Source organism: Neodiprion virginianus, chromosome 7 (assembly GCF_021901495.1).
Source record: "Neodiprion virginianus isolate iyNeoVirg1 chromosome 7, iyNeoVirg1.1, whole genome shotgun sequence".
In the NCBI taxonomy this organism is placed as follows: domain Eukaryota; kingdom Metazoa; phylum Arthropoda; class Insecta; order Hymenoptera; family Diprionidae; genus Neodiprion; species Neodiprion virginianus.
In genome coordinates this window covers 6,868,518-6,886,569 of record NC_060883.1, presented here as the reverse complement: position 1 = coordinate 6,886,569, position 18,052 = coordinate 6,868,518, and the positions used below count along the sequence as shown (strand labels likewise).

The window sequence follows — 18,052 nt, the reverse complement described above, 5'->3', positions numbered from 1 at the left end:
ACATTTTGTTTATAATGGTTTACTGAATTTCAGAAAGTCACGATGGTGCGAATTAATAATTTTTCCTAAAAATGCATCGCTACGGTAACGTTACTAACTTCATCCTCATAAAATTGGGGATTTTGAAATTCTATAATAAAAACTTTGGCGTCTTTGAAAATTTGATCTTGTGAACATTTCGATTTTCAGACTCTTCTACATATTTATTCCCACCCGTTATTAGGGTTTTCTGAATTTCGGTGAACCGTAATGAGGCAGAACACAGTCCTAATATTTTCCTAATGTAACTGATCGTGCGAATTCATTCGAAAATTGCGAAATAATAATTTTTCGTAATTATCTATCCCAGTAATAAATCATTTCAAAAATTACATTAAACATATTGGAAAAACTTACACGTACTTTTTCTAAGATTTTCTTTCAGTATATGTAATATTCTATTCCTAAACAATTTTCAGAAAGTTGAAGAACAAGAACAGCTTTCGAAAGATAAATTGTTCTGTCAGTATGTGAAGTATCGATTTTGTCACAATGCTAAGAAAAAAATGGACATTTCTGTGAACCTCCCGGTTGCCAATGAAACGCTCGAATTGAAGTTTGGATTCAGTAAAATAAAATCGATGAACAGAAAGTTGTTAAAAGAATTCTAGAATGGATTCAGATCAACATCGAGTCATAGATTTGTAAAATTAATTAGTTCCCTGCATTCTTCTGAAATTTCTATTTCATTTTTATGTAGATTTGTCAAAAAACGTATTTTGAAGTGGTAAAATTACACGAAAAACTCAGAGGTCGTACGTTTTTTCGACACTTTTCAAGTACGTTGTTTACATTAAAGTATTACGTTCAATGACGATACAACACTGTATGTTTATCAGGAAAGAGTTTTCATGGCCACAATCAAAGAGATGTGATATAACTTGTACATTCAAAAATGACCATGATTTGGAAAAACATTAAAACGAAATGGGCAGCTTATGCAATTAAGTATGAGATCTTGTTATTCGTACACCAAAGTTATCTTTAAATCAGAACGTTATAAATATAGTCTGGCTAGAAACATAGAATTTTACGATATATGTATAATACCGTGAAAATAATAAAACTTACCTCCAGTAAATTGTTTCAATGCAAATTTTTCTGCTGCATAACTCGGTAAAATATTTTTCCAGAAACTCACTAGATATATAATATCAAGGCTCTCAACAGTGAGAAAGATCGCGGAGAGTTATTCAAGAAAATTCTGAGTTTCTCCGAGCAGGTATTTTTCCGAACAATTTTGCGATTCCTCTACATTACCGAACATCGTTCTTTTCTTTTTCGCAATTTCTTCCGAACAAATTACACTACGTCAAGTTTCCACATTCATACGTCGCAGGGTTTCCTTATTTCTGCATGCAATTCAGCGCTGCATCATAAGCACATGAATTTCCTACGTCATTTATATAAACTGGTTATAAATTGGTTCGGTACCTTAGATGGCCAGCAGGTTGAGAAGAAGATGATGAATAACGTGTTAGCGGAAGTCTCCAGCACGGAGGGGGGACACGCTCAATTGGGCAGTTCCGTAGCAGGCACTTACAGAGAGACTGGTACTCATGTAGACCAGACGGGTCATTACCATAAATTACCATTCGCTTCAAAGTTGACGATGCAGGCTACCATAAATCATGAGTAAATTGTAAAACTATTTGAAAAAGTTTTAAATGGCGTCTGTAGATATCACCAAAGTTTTAATGTGAAAAATTGAAGGGCGGTAGAATCAACATGAAATGATCCCCGATCGAGATAGATAGGGTATAAAAAAATTCAAATTACTAAATTGCCAAGTTTTGAAATATAAACACAGCCACGATATTTGAGTCTTTACAATCTGACATCGCGTTGAACAGAATAAATAATTGCCTAGTGAGAATAGACGCGATCGAAACACAATGTTACCAACATAATCAGCGAGGTTCGATGAGAACGCGCGATACATTGTTACGTCAAATTACACGTTACACGGACATTACTTTAGTTTCAAACTCATGACACATCACGTCCCTTTTAAACTGCGCGCGACAGATTCAACGCTGATTCGAATCGCCCGATGTTATCACAATGTAGGTGTTGACTTCGTTGTGGGAGCGCTGAGTAGCCTGCGCCATCTGGTGGCGACCGGTGGGACCTCTAATAACGCATATTTTATATTGTTTCAATGAAGTAGCAAAGAAGTGAAATTTTTCAGTGTGTAATTAATCTCTTGACATTTAAATTATCTTCAAATCTCAGAAGTTGTGTCAAATTTATAGTTTGATAAGATTGAAAGTATTTGCATTATACGTGGTTATACAATGAAAAGTAAAAGCCATAACGAAAATCGGATCTATTTTTATATACAAATTATATCGAACAGAAAAAAATCTGCAACTTGACAATAAAAATTTAAACGATTTGTACAAAAAAATTCAGAAAAATCCTCGAAAATTCAAGCAATGACAAAAAAGTTTTCTCGGTAATTTTGCACACAAACTTATAGGCAGATAGCTCTACACTGTAGAGTCTACAGAGTGTCGCATAACTAAATACACAAAATGATGAGGCGTAATAAAGGGGGTCGAGTTGGGTAGATTAACCTGTCTCCGAAGTCGCTTTCGCGAGATACGATCGGTTAAAAACAATTACATCAAAATTACTGATTGAATTGGTAATTTGTAATTGCGTGAAAAAATATACTAATCACAGTTGTAAATTTGATTCATAAAAATTTAAATTACAAATTACGAATGTAATTAGTATAGATTTTCCTTCTGATTACGAATCACGGATGTAATTAGTATCAGTTCTCCTTCTAATTACAAATTACAAATGTAATTGGTATTTTTTTTTTTTTTTTTTAATTATTCGAAAATTACCAATGCAAGTAGTAATTTCGATGTAAAAAATTACACAAAGTAATTAATGGTGCCCAACACTGCTCGTAACCCACTTCTGATGTGTACTCGTTTGTCTACATGACGACGCGATTTCCGAAACCACATGTTTTTTAGGTTAATTTACTCAGCTGGCGACCCCCTCTATGACACCTATTATTTTGCGTACTTAGTTCTGGGACACCCTGTATATTGAAACGTGTTTCATGATCGTAGATAATAACTTGTGCACGAGAAATGATATACATACTTTTATTAAGTGTAATACTTAATTTGATGCAATAAACAAAATCCGATGTAATATTTGATCAGAATAGTATACAACCAGCTTAGTTTGCGTGTAGGATCTATGAATTTAACTCCTCATTTTTAGAGCAGTGAAATTATGTCATACGTCCCGCCGAGCTTTTCATATGAAACGCTCTATTCTCGTCTGGATCCTGTCACTCTTCTATAAAATGAGCGATCTATTAATACTGAAGCTCGAGCTAACGTATGCGAGTAATAATTATAGGGCTTTAACTTATCATTTATCCTTTTACAGATTGAACTAGGAAATCTACGACTCCTTTAGTAATTATTTCTAATAGCCACGTTAACGTACACAAAAGATATGCTTAGCTTGAACTTAGCTAACTCACAATAAGTCGCCAGTACTATGTATGACGCGGAATAACCGAAGAAAATCGAGATACTATTCACGACGAAAATTTTATGCTAAAAATTGCTAATTACTGAAAAACGAATAGCAGCAAGGCAGGTGTTTTTGAAAAAATATTAAAGTCTCGTTTGAAAAATTCGAATTATTTACCAATTATTCTTTATATGAATTCATTGGAATGAGTCGAACTCGGTTTAATAATTTTTCGCACATTCCTGACAGTATTTAATTCCAATAAGTAGATTCGACCGGTACCCCCTGCTGAAAATGTTAATGTGGTAAATCATAAGATGTAATGACCAAAATTAACATGTAATATATTACATGATTTATCTTGTATTTCGAGAAAATATGTCAAAATCACGTAATAAATTACAAAAGCACGAATCATCAGATATACTAGCTCAAAAATCATATACAGTTGACTAGATGATTTTTGATCTTGTGGTATATCTGATGATTAGAGTTTTTGAAATTCATTGCGGGATTTTTTTATATATTTGAATGATTTTACTAGATAAATCATATAATAAATTACAGGTTGATTTTGGTCATAAAATTTTACAATTTGAAGTATACTCATCATTTTCAACAGGGCAGAAAACTGTCTAGGAACGAGTACTAGTCATGTACAGGTATCCATATATTAATTCCGAATATTACACGTTACTAATAAAGTATACAGATGTTTCTTGATGCGAGACAGGCGAACGTCGCTATTACGCCTGGTGGGCGTACGCTGTACCTCAAACAATACTTCAAACCAATACGTAACAAATTAATTGAATAATTCTAACGCAGAACTCTAATTTAAACCGATAGAACTACTTTGGGCATTCTTGTACTAAAATAGTATATTGCGTAACAAGTTGTTGCACACGATTCTTTATGTAATAAGAATATATTACCTGTTTTTTCACGAGGCACGGAATTGAGGTTAGGGCCGCTTAATGTCAGATTTGTTTGCGACAGCGCATGCGCATTCATAGTGTCACCCTATCCTCATAGAAACAAGTACTTTGTGTACGAAAAACATGCACGAAAAAACGCGTAGAACATGCCTGAGTTACACAAATATACTTTCTACTGAACAATCGTTAATAACATCCCATTGAACTTCATAACCTATTCTGACCTGTTCATTTTTCAATCGAACAGTTGGTAAAACGTTATTTTTGCAACCAGATGTCGCAGCATCACATTTTCATTACTGAATCCGATTGCGATTCGAAAGGAGAATTTTAAGCGCAAGGAAACTTCATGTAACTATGTTTTGTCCCGAAGAATTTTATTTACACAATGAGTAATCAACATGGAATCAAACAATCATCATGCGAAACGAACAACCGGCACAACGTGGATGAATAAAACAAGATCTGTTATAACCACCAATTGCAACTCAAAAGAAAGAAAAGTAAACGTGGCTGCAGCTGAGACAAGAAAAAGAGTATCGCGATTCACCGATAAACACATTTATTATTATTATTATTATTATTTCCTTAGGTTATCATTATTATTAATATTATTGTTTATTTTTTATCATTATTATATGTATGTATATGATAACAGCTTGAAATTGGGTAAAAATTAGTTATTACATTACATTGGGTGTCTGGATTAATCACAATAAAAATTGAGGGAGCTGGAATAAATTCAAATATATCATACATATTTTGTACAACTAATCAAAGTTTAAATTCGATATTAATAATAATCCCAAGCGCGATATGTTCTACCAGAAGAATGAGTTTAATTCGTCTGATGGAACGTAGGTGTAAGATTGAGATAAAAGTGAAATGAATGTATATTCATTTACATTCAACACATTATGCCACTTATTATTTACTCTATGCAACAAATTTCACCTTCAAGTGTATTAAAACATGTATTATGTATATTGTTGAAATAGCGTGTTTACAATTTTGAAGACCTTACAAACACGAACTTTCTGCGCAATATGGTACACGACGTAAGTATTGGCAACAAATGTTATCTAAAAAATATTATTCCACTGTTATATCATTACTGGAAGGTTTCGTAAGAATTTAACAAATTTTTCAGGTCATTTAACGATTGTAATATAAAGCAAAAGACCAAACTCAACGCAATCCCCGGAACTTCGACAATTGTTTTTTCGTAACAATTATTAAAGAACGCCAAGAACATAAGAAAATATATTCTTACTTTTACCTGTAAAAGAAGAACGAAATTAAATGAAAATCAAGAAAACCTAATACTGAGAAAATATCGCGATACGAAAACTTTTCTCTTAAATGAAGTGCATTTCATATTTCACCAGATTCCAATAATTAACACTTACGATTGGAAATAAAAAATTCCTTTGCCCACGTTCATTTAACTTTGTAACCAACGATAAACTGATGATTGAAAAATAAATTTTAAATTACAAAATCGGTCGAATTATAGTATAAAATAATCATACGACAGTCAAGTTTTTAACAGCAAAATTATGTACAGGAAGAGTAGCGTTCGACACATAAACTGGATCGATTATGAATGCAATTAAAGTTGTAGAAAAACTCGAACGTAATTCGTAAGATTATCGGTAAGTAAATTTTTATTAAAAAATGACCTATTGTAACAATATCGCAACGGGAATATAAAAAACACGTGGGTGGTGATTTGCTAGCCATCCTAATTCTATGACTGAACTTTCTGAATTATCATCCAGTAATTGAAACCTAAATGTTTGAATCATTTTTAATCCGTAAAATTCAATGAATAAATGAAAAAACTGCACAATCGGATTTCAAATTGCCTTCCGAGATCTATAGCAAAATATACCTGATCAAATATTATACGTGAAACTTGTCCATTGATATTTCATCGGATGAAATTCTTACGTGGAATTGATGTCAACCCTAAGGCGATTTTAAGCTTTGTTTATTCATCGAAATTATTTTTTTTTTTTTTTGTTTCACTATCATTAAAAAAAAAAAAAAGAAAACAAAGTGCTTAAATAGGCACAATAGTTTTCGTACGTTTATATCGGATTCATTCACAGAATATGGACCAGGAATATAACGAGTTACAATCTCACAATAAGAATCAGGACACAAAGTATGTTTGGTATTTTAAAAACTCTATACGCTCTATTCCTGATCACGCTATATTATAATATATTATATCGATAATAATTCGTTCAAATCAAAAGTGTAAACCAAATCTTCTGCGCATTCTTAACGTGGACTTATGCTTGTAGTAGGATGACCGCCGGTTCTTCTCTCAAACATTAGCTGGAATTCCTCATGACATTATAAGCGTGAGGTAACTTATCGTTAAAACTTATTTCTCGAGTATAGTGAGAGAAGTTCACTCGTTCGCAGTATCAACGTTGACGTTTACCTTATTTAGTAGTAAATTAAATCACAATTACATTACATCGATCTTGTCCTAGCTACAGCTAGAGAATAAATCACTGCCTAGTCAGCCGAACCTAGCACCCATTTATTATACCACTTAATGAAACCCCTCCCTAGTACTCTATTTCTCTGCCTTTTGCTCTCTCTATCTCTCTATCTCTCTCTCTCTCTCTCTCTCATATTTAACTCTTATTATAACTCCCAATCGTAATCCTACTGTTCACTTTTAAATATACACACGCGTAGATCAAAGCTGCGAGTCTCACAGGGCGGAATACGCCCTCGTTTTGTATTCCGTTCCACAAGACTTTAGCCTGATAAGTTTTAGCGTGAACATAGAAATTCAGCTATCGATTGTTCTACAATCTGAATTTTTCAACAAGTTGCATATGAAAGTTCCATTCAATACATCAAAGTTGTAAAAAGTTTTTTGCTTTGCGATACAATGTTAGTGTAGAATGAAATGAGGAGACACTTACGTGATTACTTTTATAAGATACAACTGAAAATACTAAAAAACGAAAAAAATAAAACCAAAGAAACGACAACTCATTTCACTAATCGGATTTCAACATCTCGCGCCTATCTTTAAAGCACCGATGTGCCGCCTTGTTCGATAAACTAATGTAAGTGGCATCGGACCCGTCAAACATTTTCAGCTTTCCCCATGGTTTTCTTTTATTTTTTTTCACTCTTCTTCTTGCTAACAGTCATTTGCAATTAACCATGTCTCTGCACACCATGCACCACTCTGAGATAAAAAACAATTTTCTATTTGGATTTCAAGGATTTAAGCAATATACTCACATCGTTTCGACAGCTGGGAATTACCTTTATTTTGATTTAATTGTATTTTGCGTGTTCTTTTTTTCTCTCCCTTCTCCTTTATTTTTTTTTTTTTTTTTAATCTTTAGTTTCATTTATATTAGACAAACATAAATAAATAAAAATTACACTTGAAGCGTTGATAAATTGAATGCGTCAACAACTTACGCACAGCAAGCCGTTGCCAGAGTTACACACCGACGTTTATTATGCCCAAGTTCGCCACGTTGCGCATCACTACTTATTCAGCCGTCACCCCCACCCTGATATCATCAATTTATGAATTTTCACTTTTAATGCATTATGTACAACAAAGTTCGTTTCGACGTAATATATCAGGTGCGTAATATGCACGTGTGTGTGTGTGTGTGTGTGTGTGTGTATGTATACAATTATGCGGTCTGATTTAAACATAATATCATTCGTACTATTTATTATAACATTTATCAATAATTCCATAATTTACATACTTATTAGTGGCGACATGGTTTCAAAGACATGGAAGGAACAAAAAAAAAAAAAAAAACAGAAAACGAAGAAAGAAGGAATAGACTTGTCGTAATTGAGAATCAATACTTGTAACATCTGCTATCGTCATATTATTTCAATTTATTAAATTTCATTGACAGAAAAAATCTGTACTGTATGTACTTATACGCATAGTCGAGGGTCGCAGTGTTGCGCGTTCGAAACATCAGACAAGTCATATGGAAAATTAAAGTTTAAAAGAGATTTAAGAAAAAAAGCTAAAAAAAAAAAAAAAACCGTCGGATATTTTATTTGCATTATAAAAAAAAGTAAGCACAATGCCCTACAGGATGACTCGATTAATGTAAACCACGATAGAATTTGGTTTCAAATTTTTTTTTTTTCTTTCTTTTCGTTTTTCACTGAACAATTAATTAACAGGACAACTTGAGACGTTTACGCTTCGTGCTAATGGCAATGAACCACGCAGCGGTTCAGCCATGAAAATTTTTGGGTATGGGGGAGGGGCAGGGGGGAGGAGGGGGGCTGGAGTTATCGGCAAGGCAGATGTGCTCAGATTAACTTCCCCAGCAAGTATCCGACTACCACCATGGCAATGGCGATGAGTACACTGGTAGGAATTTTAGTTGGATTTAACTTGTCGCCACTGTTCGCTGTCAGTCCCGCAAGCGCTGCCATATTTCCACTTGTAATAGTCGCTGTGCCCGATGCAGCATGCCGCAATCTTATAAGCTCTTCCTATTATGAAAATTCACAGTCAATTATACTTATTAGTATAACGATCGAATCATTGAATTCAAGTCATCGGCTCAAGTCTTGACAAATACTTTTCTCAATGTTACCACGTATAATCGATGATTTCTGATGATATACAAATTATGAACAAATCATAGAAGCTTCGTCTTGTCGTAACAAACAAGATAGGTCTAAGTAATGATTAGAAAAAGGCTAAATCAGGGCTTTGCAGAGAATAAGTAAAATTACTAGAATGGGTAAACGAGCACGTAGAATCTATTGACACTGGCGAAGTAAAACTGAAATATAATGACTAGAATTATGTTGCTGAAGAATTGAGCAATACATAAATTTGAACATGGTCAGAAAATAGATCGTACTTCTAATTTAAACTTGACAGTGGCCTCTTTGTATCTAATTTAAAATGATCACTCTGCCAAATGATAGACGATTTAGTCATTTCTTTGGCAAAATTCCTTCAACCTTAGTGCCTTTAAATAATAAAAGCAGTGGGAAAAAAACCTGAGAAAGCAAGCCACAAAAACAATACGAGAAGTGTTGACCGGAAGCGCAAAGGGAACGATGAATGTGAAAATACCATAGAATAATAGAGGGTAAACCAAACCACGTACAGTGACAGAATGAGCCTGAAGAAATAAAATAGGAATATACTAAGATGGATATATTATGTGTACGTATAATCGTTTTTTAGCAAATTATTACCACAAAGACACTGAATATGTACAGGAAAATGAGTTAGAACATGCATGTTGTGCGTTTGAAACTATTGGTAGTATAGAATAGAAACAACAACCAAAAATTAAGAAAAAAAAATCGAAGTTTAACGTATCTACATCGGATAACATCGGAAACGGATAATGTTGTTATATGTAATTATTAAAACGTTCATGGAAGCATGTAATAGCAATATTGTTTTCACAAAATATAGAAATCGGTATAAAATTGTCATAAATATGGTCGTGAAATGGCGAATTGATTTACCTTCAGCTGAAGGTTTTCCTGCCTAAGGTTGCTCTCTTCCTCCCTGAGTTGCTTTACTTCGAGTGCCGCTTTCATTAGTTCTTCCTCCATCTTTCCATGTGGCTAGATTAACAGATAATGAAATTGAATTTTAGAACCAATATGTTAATTAAAACGGAGAATATTACCGTCTCAGAACGCACCTTGGGAGATGATTTGACAGAATCGCCGATCCCCTTGTTTTTATCATCATCCACACCATCGCTGCTCTCAGCTGTGGTATTGCTTACTGGATTTTCGAAGACACACTTCAGTTTGAAGTCCATTAACTGATCTGGATTTATGTCCTTCCACTGAAATTGATGTTAATTACATGCTTCGTGTATTATCTTATCTTCGAAATTTGCTTAGCATTTTTTCGGATACACTGATCCATTCGCGATAAGTTTTATACACCCGCACATATTTGTATAATACTAGCTAGCAGTGTCGATGTAGTTTCTTCAATAGGTACCGTTTTTTATTGCAAATATATTTAATGCAATATCAGACTTCTTTCCATCGCATAAGAATTATTTGGTAGTCATGAAGATATCTTTTATTTTGTCAACTGATGCATTCAAATCTGTACGTACGCTGACAAGTGAAATAATATTTTGGAAGCTTAAAATGGGTTCAGAAGCACATATGGCATGTATTTCAGGCTTGCAAAACATACCAACGACTCGTTGACAAAATCTTCGTCGTCATCCTCAGGAGCTATCATAGTTTGAACCATAAACTTGTGTTTATTTTTCTCGCCAGGAACAAAGTCAAATGGTTGTAAGCATACTGTGAAAGAAATTTTACATTAAGAAATATCTTCTGTTATTTAAAAGTAAACAAAATATTATATACACGTGTAAAATAATAATCAACTTTTAACAAACTAATATTGCATATGCCAATGTGTCAGTAATTTAAGCAACATCCAAGAGTCGTATTTCATGTATTATCTAAGGCTACAATCACAATTGTAATTAGACTTGCCTATTGTTTGGAAAAGAGAGAATATTATACAATAATTTGAATATGCAATAAAGGCTCAAGAGCTATTACGAATATATTGGAAATGTTGACTCTAACTAAAACCTGCTTAAAATGAAAGATAGTGATGCACTGCGTTTTATATCTATAAAATTTAATTGGCTGTATAACTGTTTGCCAATTCTGTGCACAAAAAACTTGACTGTCCAGAACAGATGAGAAGATAAAGAAAAAAACGACAATTTATGAAGCAGGTTCAGAACAACTTTTTGACTATGGTTCTATAATGATTATTACAGCACTAACTTCTGGTTACAATGAAAATTGCTTTGGTAAATTTTGAAAATAAAAATGACAATCTAAAAATTTTTACAGTATATTCTTGACGAATAAAAAAAATTACTAGGTGAATGCTAGCGATTGTCTAAGAATATGAAATCCATCTGCTGTTGAATAATGGATAGTACCTGCTATTTGAGTGACACCCTTAGGCTTTAGGGCGCCAGAATTGGGCCGGACGCAGTACTTCTTAGGGGCAGTCGTCTTTATTTTAAAATACACTTTGTGGTCCGACGGATTGGTCAGTTTCATATACGTTGTGACCGGAGATGTAAAAGGTCCTGCGAAAAAAAAAGAAGACAAAACGTATTTTCATGTACGTTAAACTCATGCGCTGGTACGACTTTTGTGTTGTGTTTTCTGTTTCTCATATATTCTTTATTCTGTATCCAGCAATTCCTACATTTGCATGACAATTGCTTCCACACATAATTTATCAGATTATACTATCACCTTGCAACGACGGTACTATTGAAGTTATGTGAAATGTTACGTTAGCAATGCCTAAGAGTATTGGTAAATTGTCCAAACAACAAACATCTATTTCCATTTACTTTGATACCGTAGTGCTAATTACACGTTGGAATGAAAATGAATGAATTTGCAAAATGTGAATTTAGTGAATCACATTTCAATGAAAACCACTTGAGTATTTGATCAAGGATCTATTTCTCAAGATTACTTCATTAGTTAGAAGAGGGTGATGTCATTAAATGTCTGAAACAGAAATCTCTTGTCTGAGCAACTCAGTTTGCTTGAGCGCAAGGTAATCACTCTTGACAAGTGTGATATAATATGAATGCAACCTGATTATTTGGACATTAACAAAAGATTATTACCAAAGGCTGAAATCAAGATATAGTAAGAAAATCTTTCCTCTCGTCAACGCATTAACGTACAAAGTATTGTCAAAATTGAAACAATTATACCTTTTTCATTTGCTTATACTATTTACAATACATTTCAAACAAAAAAATCCAACATTCGTTGTCCGATCCAAAGTAAAGAAGTAACAAATCGACGATTCTATATCAGATGAACATTGTACGAATTTTGAAGGAAATCCAAACTGATTATATGTCGAGTGAAATGAACATCCTACGAGCAATAATAATTAGATGGAAAGAAGTAATCGAAGATCTGGAGACATATTCCCTGGCCAAGTAAGCGGAGTGTGAATACCTAAAAATACATATAAGCACCGGCTAAGGAGTCGGAATAGAAGACAATCTGTAAGATAATAGATATGCATTGGAAACGAATGGCGGTGATGAAAAGTATATTTTGATAAAAGGGCCACTCCCACGACGGATGAAAATAGCATGATAATTAAGCGCAGCAGGTGCTGGCAGGAAGAGAGTTGTCGATGAGCGTTGATATATTGAGAAAAGGCAAAGTCCGAGTGTCGAGTCTTGGGGTGAATAAGAGACATGTGGAAAAGCGGGCAAAGATGGGGTAAAGGGAAATGATGATTGGTGGATCGCGGAAGGGGGTGGGGGAGGAACGGATGCAAGAGGGGGAGCCGCTGTGTAAACTCGGAGAAGATAAAACTTTGACAGCAACGTCGACGTAAATGAGACGGGTTAGGAAACAGGAGTTGAGGTCTGCGGGTAAAGTGCGAACAGAACGAAACGTGGACGATAAAAAATGCGAGTATCCGACCGTCTAAAGGCACGGATATCCGGCACACAGTCACACGCTGCTTGTATGATATCCGTGTCCGTGTCGCTAACACCGCTACAAAGTATGAAGCATGTATATATGCGAAATGCATTGTGTGTATTGAAAGTAAATGAGAGAACCCGCGTACCCCTGAACCGCAGCTCGCCCTGTGGCTCGATAATTAAAATCTGCTCGGGCTTAGCCATGTTTTTAACGCCTCGCCTCGCGGTATTATCCTCTCGTCCCGACCGTAATGTGACAGATTTATTAAACACTTGATGAGAAAATTTTCTCCTTGCAACCCCGCGCTCACTTCCACTAGCTGGGATTCCGTTGAACTAATTCTGATTTGCAGTTTTCACAAAATACGCATGCGTCATTTACGGAAATTATGTATAGCTGAGGTCTCTTCTTGCGTTACGTCATTCCCCAACGACCTCTACCACGCTAATCATATTCACTACTACGCTAAGTTTAACGGCTCATTTCCATGCCCACTTGCCGACGACATTGATGAACCAATTGTAGCTTCGGTCCAGTGGAATGCACCGATGAAATTCTCAACGCACTCGTTTGAAGTACCCTGAAATTTTACATGGAAATTAGGCATGAAGCGCGATACGCATGAACGCACATGCGCCCGTGACACATGTCATCTACGAATACGTTATGTTTACGCAGTTAAACGAACAAATCGACGACATTCCTTCCATGTATCTTCGTTGTGAGCCGCGTTTGCGTCTCTTTATCAGTAGCTACGTTCGATTATAATGTTTTTATGTGTTATCGGGCAATCTTTTGACCAACCACAATCGTCGTATGACAACAGAGCGCCCTAATAATCGTCTGCTAGCTTGCCCAAACGCCACAATCGAATGAGTCTATTGTCGTTCATGCTTATGCCGGTTCTTCAATCGCAGGCCTTTGATGCATTCAGTTATTTATTTAGTAGACGCTTTCGCGGAGCTACAATTTTGTTATTTCAGTTTCTCTTGTTCCACTCCCTAAACTGATTGCCATGGGTGTATTCCGCCAGGGAACTGTGGCAGTCCAGTAATAATATATTTGAATTTTCTAACTAGCGGCTGGTGATATTTACTGGTTATTTACTGCCAAAGTGTTCCACCGTGCTAGACAGTAAACGAGTGTTATTGTCGTTAGAATAGTCTCTCGAACAAATCCTAAATAAATATAATTTATTGTGATCTTTTATAATTGAAATATAATCATTATCTTTATTTACAATTTTAAATTTCTGTGTTAAACCTATTTTTATTTTTATTTTAATCATCACCCGAAATTGAAGATCAAATCCGTCACTGTTACTGTGCCTAGCACGATGGAACACTTTCGCATTAAATGACCAGTAAATAGTACCAACCGCTAGTTAGAAAATTATAAATATACTATTACTGGACTGCCACAGTTCCCTGGCGGAATACACCCATAAACATATAACAATAGACCGCGCGAGCTCGGAGGTAGCCCGTTGGTGAATGCGATAGCGGGATAGAAAGAGAAAGCTGCATATGGACCCATTCTTCTATCCTTGTCTAATCGCGCGCATGCGCGCTCAGCATTCTCTCGCAGTGTAGTATACTGGCATTCCATACGCAGCTTTCTCTTTCTACCGCGCTATCGCCTTCTCACAGAGAGAAACCTTACACATGTGGCAGGCGTGCGACGCGCTAAGTTGTTGGGAACTATTAATCAAATTTGTGTATTAATCATTTTTTAATAACGGAGTTCGGTAATACAGCGATGGATCCTAATTTAAATGCCGAGATTTACAGAAACATGACTTCTGCCGATATACCGCCGAATGTTGATCGGCATCTGCAGTTCATTCTAGTTTCTGATGGTAATATTCTTGAGGTTACCCGGCATTAATGCCACCTAAAATTTATATCGCTAGAACATTTATAGCAACAAACTGTCAGTATGAGTTGTTACGTATTATTCTCTGCCTTTGAGATACTGTGAAGTTGAAATTAAGTCAATTGACCATCCATCAAAGTACTGAAACCTTGTTTTCATTTTTGCCTCACAGATTTGTTTAAGTAACACTATTGCATTCCAATTGCAATCAAATCCATGATTTACAGGTATTGGCGCAATATTAGGTGCGAGTAATATGACAGACCGTTATTGGAATGGGACTGTTTGGTATTACAAGGATCATACCAACTTCAATAGAGACAAAGCAACAACCGCTATGAAAACTGAAAGTGGAGTATGTGACGGTGCATGCTTAAGTGGAACTAATAAATTTGTAATCTGTGAAGACAGTGGAGTTCTTCAGATTCTTAGTATAAATGAGATGGCTGACACACACAACTATGAGTTACAATGTTTAGGATATTCATTTGAGCATGACGATGCCATCACATCCGTATCAGCCTTCGATACAAACACTCGTCTAGTTACAGGAGGGATGGATTATTGGTATTAGCAAAAAAATTGCTCAGAGCGATCAATATAAGTTACCTTTAATAAATGCCAAAAACTAAGATCTGTTCATCTTATGCTGTGGATGAAGATTCTAGATTTTGAACCTCATTTTACTTGGTCCAAACTGCTCACAATGTGATTCAATTCTGTGGGCTTCCATTTGTTAAAAGTTACTTGTAACTGATATTCGTTAATCTTACAGCAGGTGCTTCTTTGTATATTACAAGAGCAGTTGTATAGTTTATGGTTTTTGCAACATTAGTTAATTACTGCGCGCATGTTTGAACATTAACAGTATTACTTATTGCAATAAATTATACTCAACCAATGATGCTAATATTTGGTTGATTCATATCAAGATATGAATCTGTATAATGTAAATGAAATTTCGTTAATTTTTCCAGCGTAAAAGTTTGGGATACGGTTGAGATGTATTCCAGTCATACATTCAGTCCGGCTCACACAGATACAGTGACTTGCGTACAAGCGCAACCCAAATCCATAGATATCTTTGCATCTATTTCTCTTGATCACGATGCATTACTGTGGGATCTCCGACAACCAAAGCCAGCCAGCTGTATGTATGCAGTTTATGAATCTAGGTTTTTGATCATGGTCATCGACCTTTGTCATCGACTTTTGCACTGCAAAGTTTTTTGAAAAATAACTGTAACCTGAAACACTTTACACAAATATTCAAACTTGAGCATTGATTTCAATTTTGTAATTATCGGACATAAGCCACAAAGTGTCTTAACTGATGCGAAGTGCTTAATTTCAGATACTTGATAATATTTCACATTCGTTTTCCTCTATAACATTAGTGACTGTATCATAATACTATTCCAAGGTATAATCAAAAATGTCGAATGTGGACTGACTGCAGCAGCCTGGAATCCGAAAAATGTACATGAACTTGTGATTGGAGATGCAGATGGTAGAATTTTAGTGCTCGATGTCAGGCAATCAAGTAGTGAACCTGTTTTCCAAAACCCTCGAGCTTTTTCTAGAGGAGTTTACAGGCTTTTATTCAATCCAGCCAGGTTTGTGTGAACCAGTTTCGCTTGATTCATTCCCAGTGGCTATGTACATGAGTATAATGTTTCTACAACACTGAAATTATTTTTATACTTGCTCTAATTATTCAATTTGCATAGAAATGACCAATTTGCTGGATGCTGCGATAGTACAGAGGTGAAGGTGTTCGATACAAGCAACAACATGGAAGTGATATACGAAAATAAGAACCATCGTGACTTTGTTCGTGGATTGGCATGGGACCAAAATTGTCTACTAACAGCTTCCTGGGATGACACTGTTCTGGAACATGCGATATCTTCTTGATGTTGATTTGTACATTAAATTACTCAATACAGAATCGACAACTTTGCGAGTCATTCGTTATGTCGAGATTTTGCCTCGTTAATTGTCATCTGAATCAGTGCCCTAACAATTTAAAGTTACTGTTTATTTCATACATTTTTAATAAATGCTTACAACATTGTATATACTATTGTATCATTGGTTTCGTTTTAACAATTTTAATACATGGTTGTAATTTCATACATACAACATACCGGTATTCATGAACACAAATAATAACCTCCCAACATGCCATTCTTATGCAATCTCAAGTAAGCTTACATCATTCTGGAATACAATATTCTGAACTGTGTTAATATTTTTAATCGTAAGGTAATTGAAACGATCATCCCTTTCCCGATTTGTCTCAAAAACGCGATTGGACATGCACTGTCCTTGCGTCAATTTCTGACACATGACACTAAGTTGTTTCAGTGGCCTATTCCGTTAGATCCAACCACTACAGTCACTAAAAAGTGTTGATCACTGAAAAAACTCACGTGAGATGAAAATGTGAGAAGTGAGTAAACTCGCTCGAGAACCGTAATAAGCCTCCAAATCATAATTTCTCCTAAGTAAGAAATAATGTGACGGTCCTTGACTGACTGCGCGACTGTCAGTTTTTTCAAGCAAGTGATAAAGGAGCCAATTGAACAAACGCAACGGTAATTTTTTGTTTGTAAATATATGTCACAAATGTTAGGCACGAGCATACAGGGGCAAAAAAATTGACAATTCCACTGAAAAGATAAAAATTAATAAGTAACAAGTCGAGCTGTCCCAATCTCCTGAAATATACCTAGCAGTTAACCTCTAAAAGCTAAAAAAATGTGTATCCATACTTCGATATCGGACATGCTGTGGATTACTCCTAAGACATTTAAAATTTTGGGAATCTCTCCTCTATCTTTCGGCTCCAGCAAGTCATCATCACTGCTAGACGAAGATGAAATTAGATCTAATAAAAGAATTGCTGTAACAGCATCTACTTAGACTCTTTCACGATCGGCAGCCATAATTGCACTGCTTTGACACCGACTCCCGATTCAGGGCAATATTTTACGCACTCAGTGCCAAATTCACGCACCCGAGCTGCTAGTAGAACACACTGGAAATACGAGTCTACCGCTAGTGCGCTCTCAGTTCACACTCAGTGCAACCAGTGGAAAACGCGATCAGTGGTGTTGATTCGTGTCGGAAAATGATGTAAGAAAAGCTCCTTG

The 18,052-nt window shown here is 35.3% G+C and overlaps 3 protein-coding genes across 3 annotated transcripts in view; 1 reads left to right on the top strand and 2 right to left on the bottom strand.

Moving 5' to 3' along the window:
- LOC124309611 (glucose transporter type 1) overlaps window positions 1–1,620 on the bottom strand; it is a 74,645-nt gene extending 73,025 nt beyond the window's left edge. Inside the window, exon 1 of the mRNA XM_046773400.1 lies at window positions 1,474–1,620. The gene's annotated coding sequence lies outside the window, so the exon portion shown is untranslated. The remainder of the gene's footprint in view (window positions 1–1,473) is intronic.
- Window positions 1,621–8,609: 6,989 nt separating this feature from the next.
- LOC124308629 (vesicle-associated membrane protein-associated protein A-like) lies at window positions 8,610–13,436 on the bottom strand. The gene is made up of 6 exons (XM_046771499.1): window positions 13,165–13,436; window positions 11,483–11,635; window positions 10,708–10,820; window positions 10,193–10,342; window positions 10,011–10,112; window positions 8,610–9,011 (listed from the first exon to the last, which is right to left on the bottom strand). The coding sequence occupies exons 1-6, from the start codon at window positions 13,220–13,222 to the stop codon at window positions 8,826–8,828; spliced, it is 762 nt and encodes a 253-aa protein (XP_046627455.1). The 5' UTR covers window positions 13,223–13,436; the 3' UTR covers window positions 8,610–8,825.
- A 1,230-nt stretch (window positions 13,437–14,666) lies between these two features.
- LOC124309573 (methylosome protein 50) lies at window positions 14,667–16,973 on the top strand. The gene is made up of 5 exons (XM_046773299.1): window positions 14,667–14,877; window positions 15,122–15,461; window positions 15,872–16,044; window positions 16,318–16,510; window positions 16,625–16,973. Exons 1-5 carry the CDS (start codon window positions 14,778–14,780, stop codon window positions 16,809–16,811), a joined length of 993 nt encoding a protein of 330 aa, XP_046629255.1. The 5' UTR covers window positions 14,667–14,777; the 3' UTR covers window positions 16,812–16,973.
- The last annotated feature ends 1,079 nt before the right edge of the window (window positions 16,974–18,052 follow it).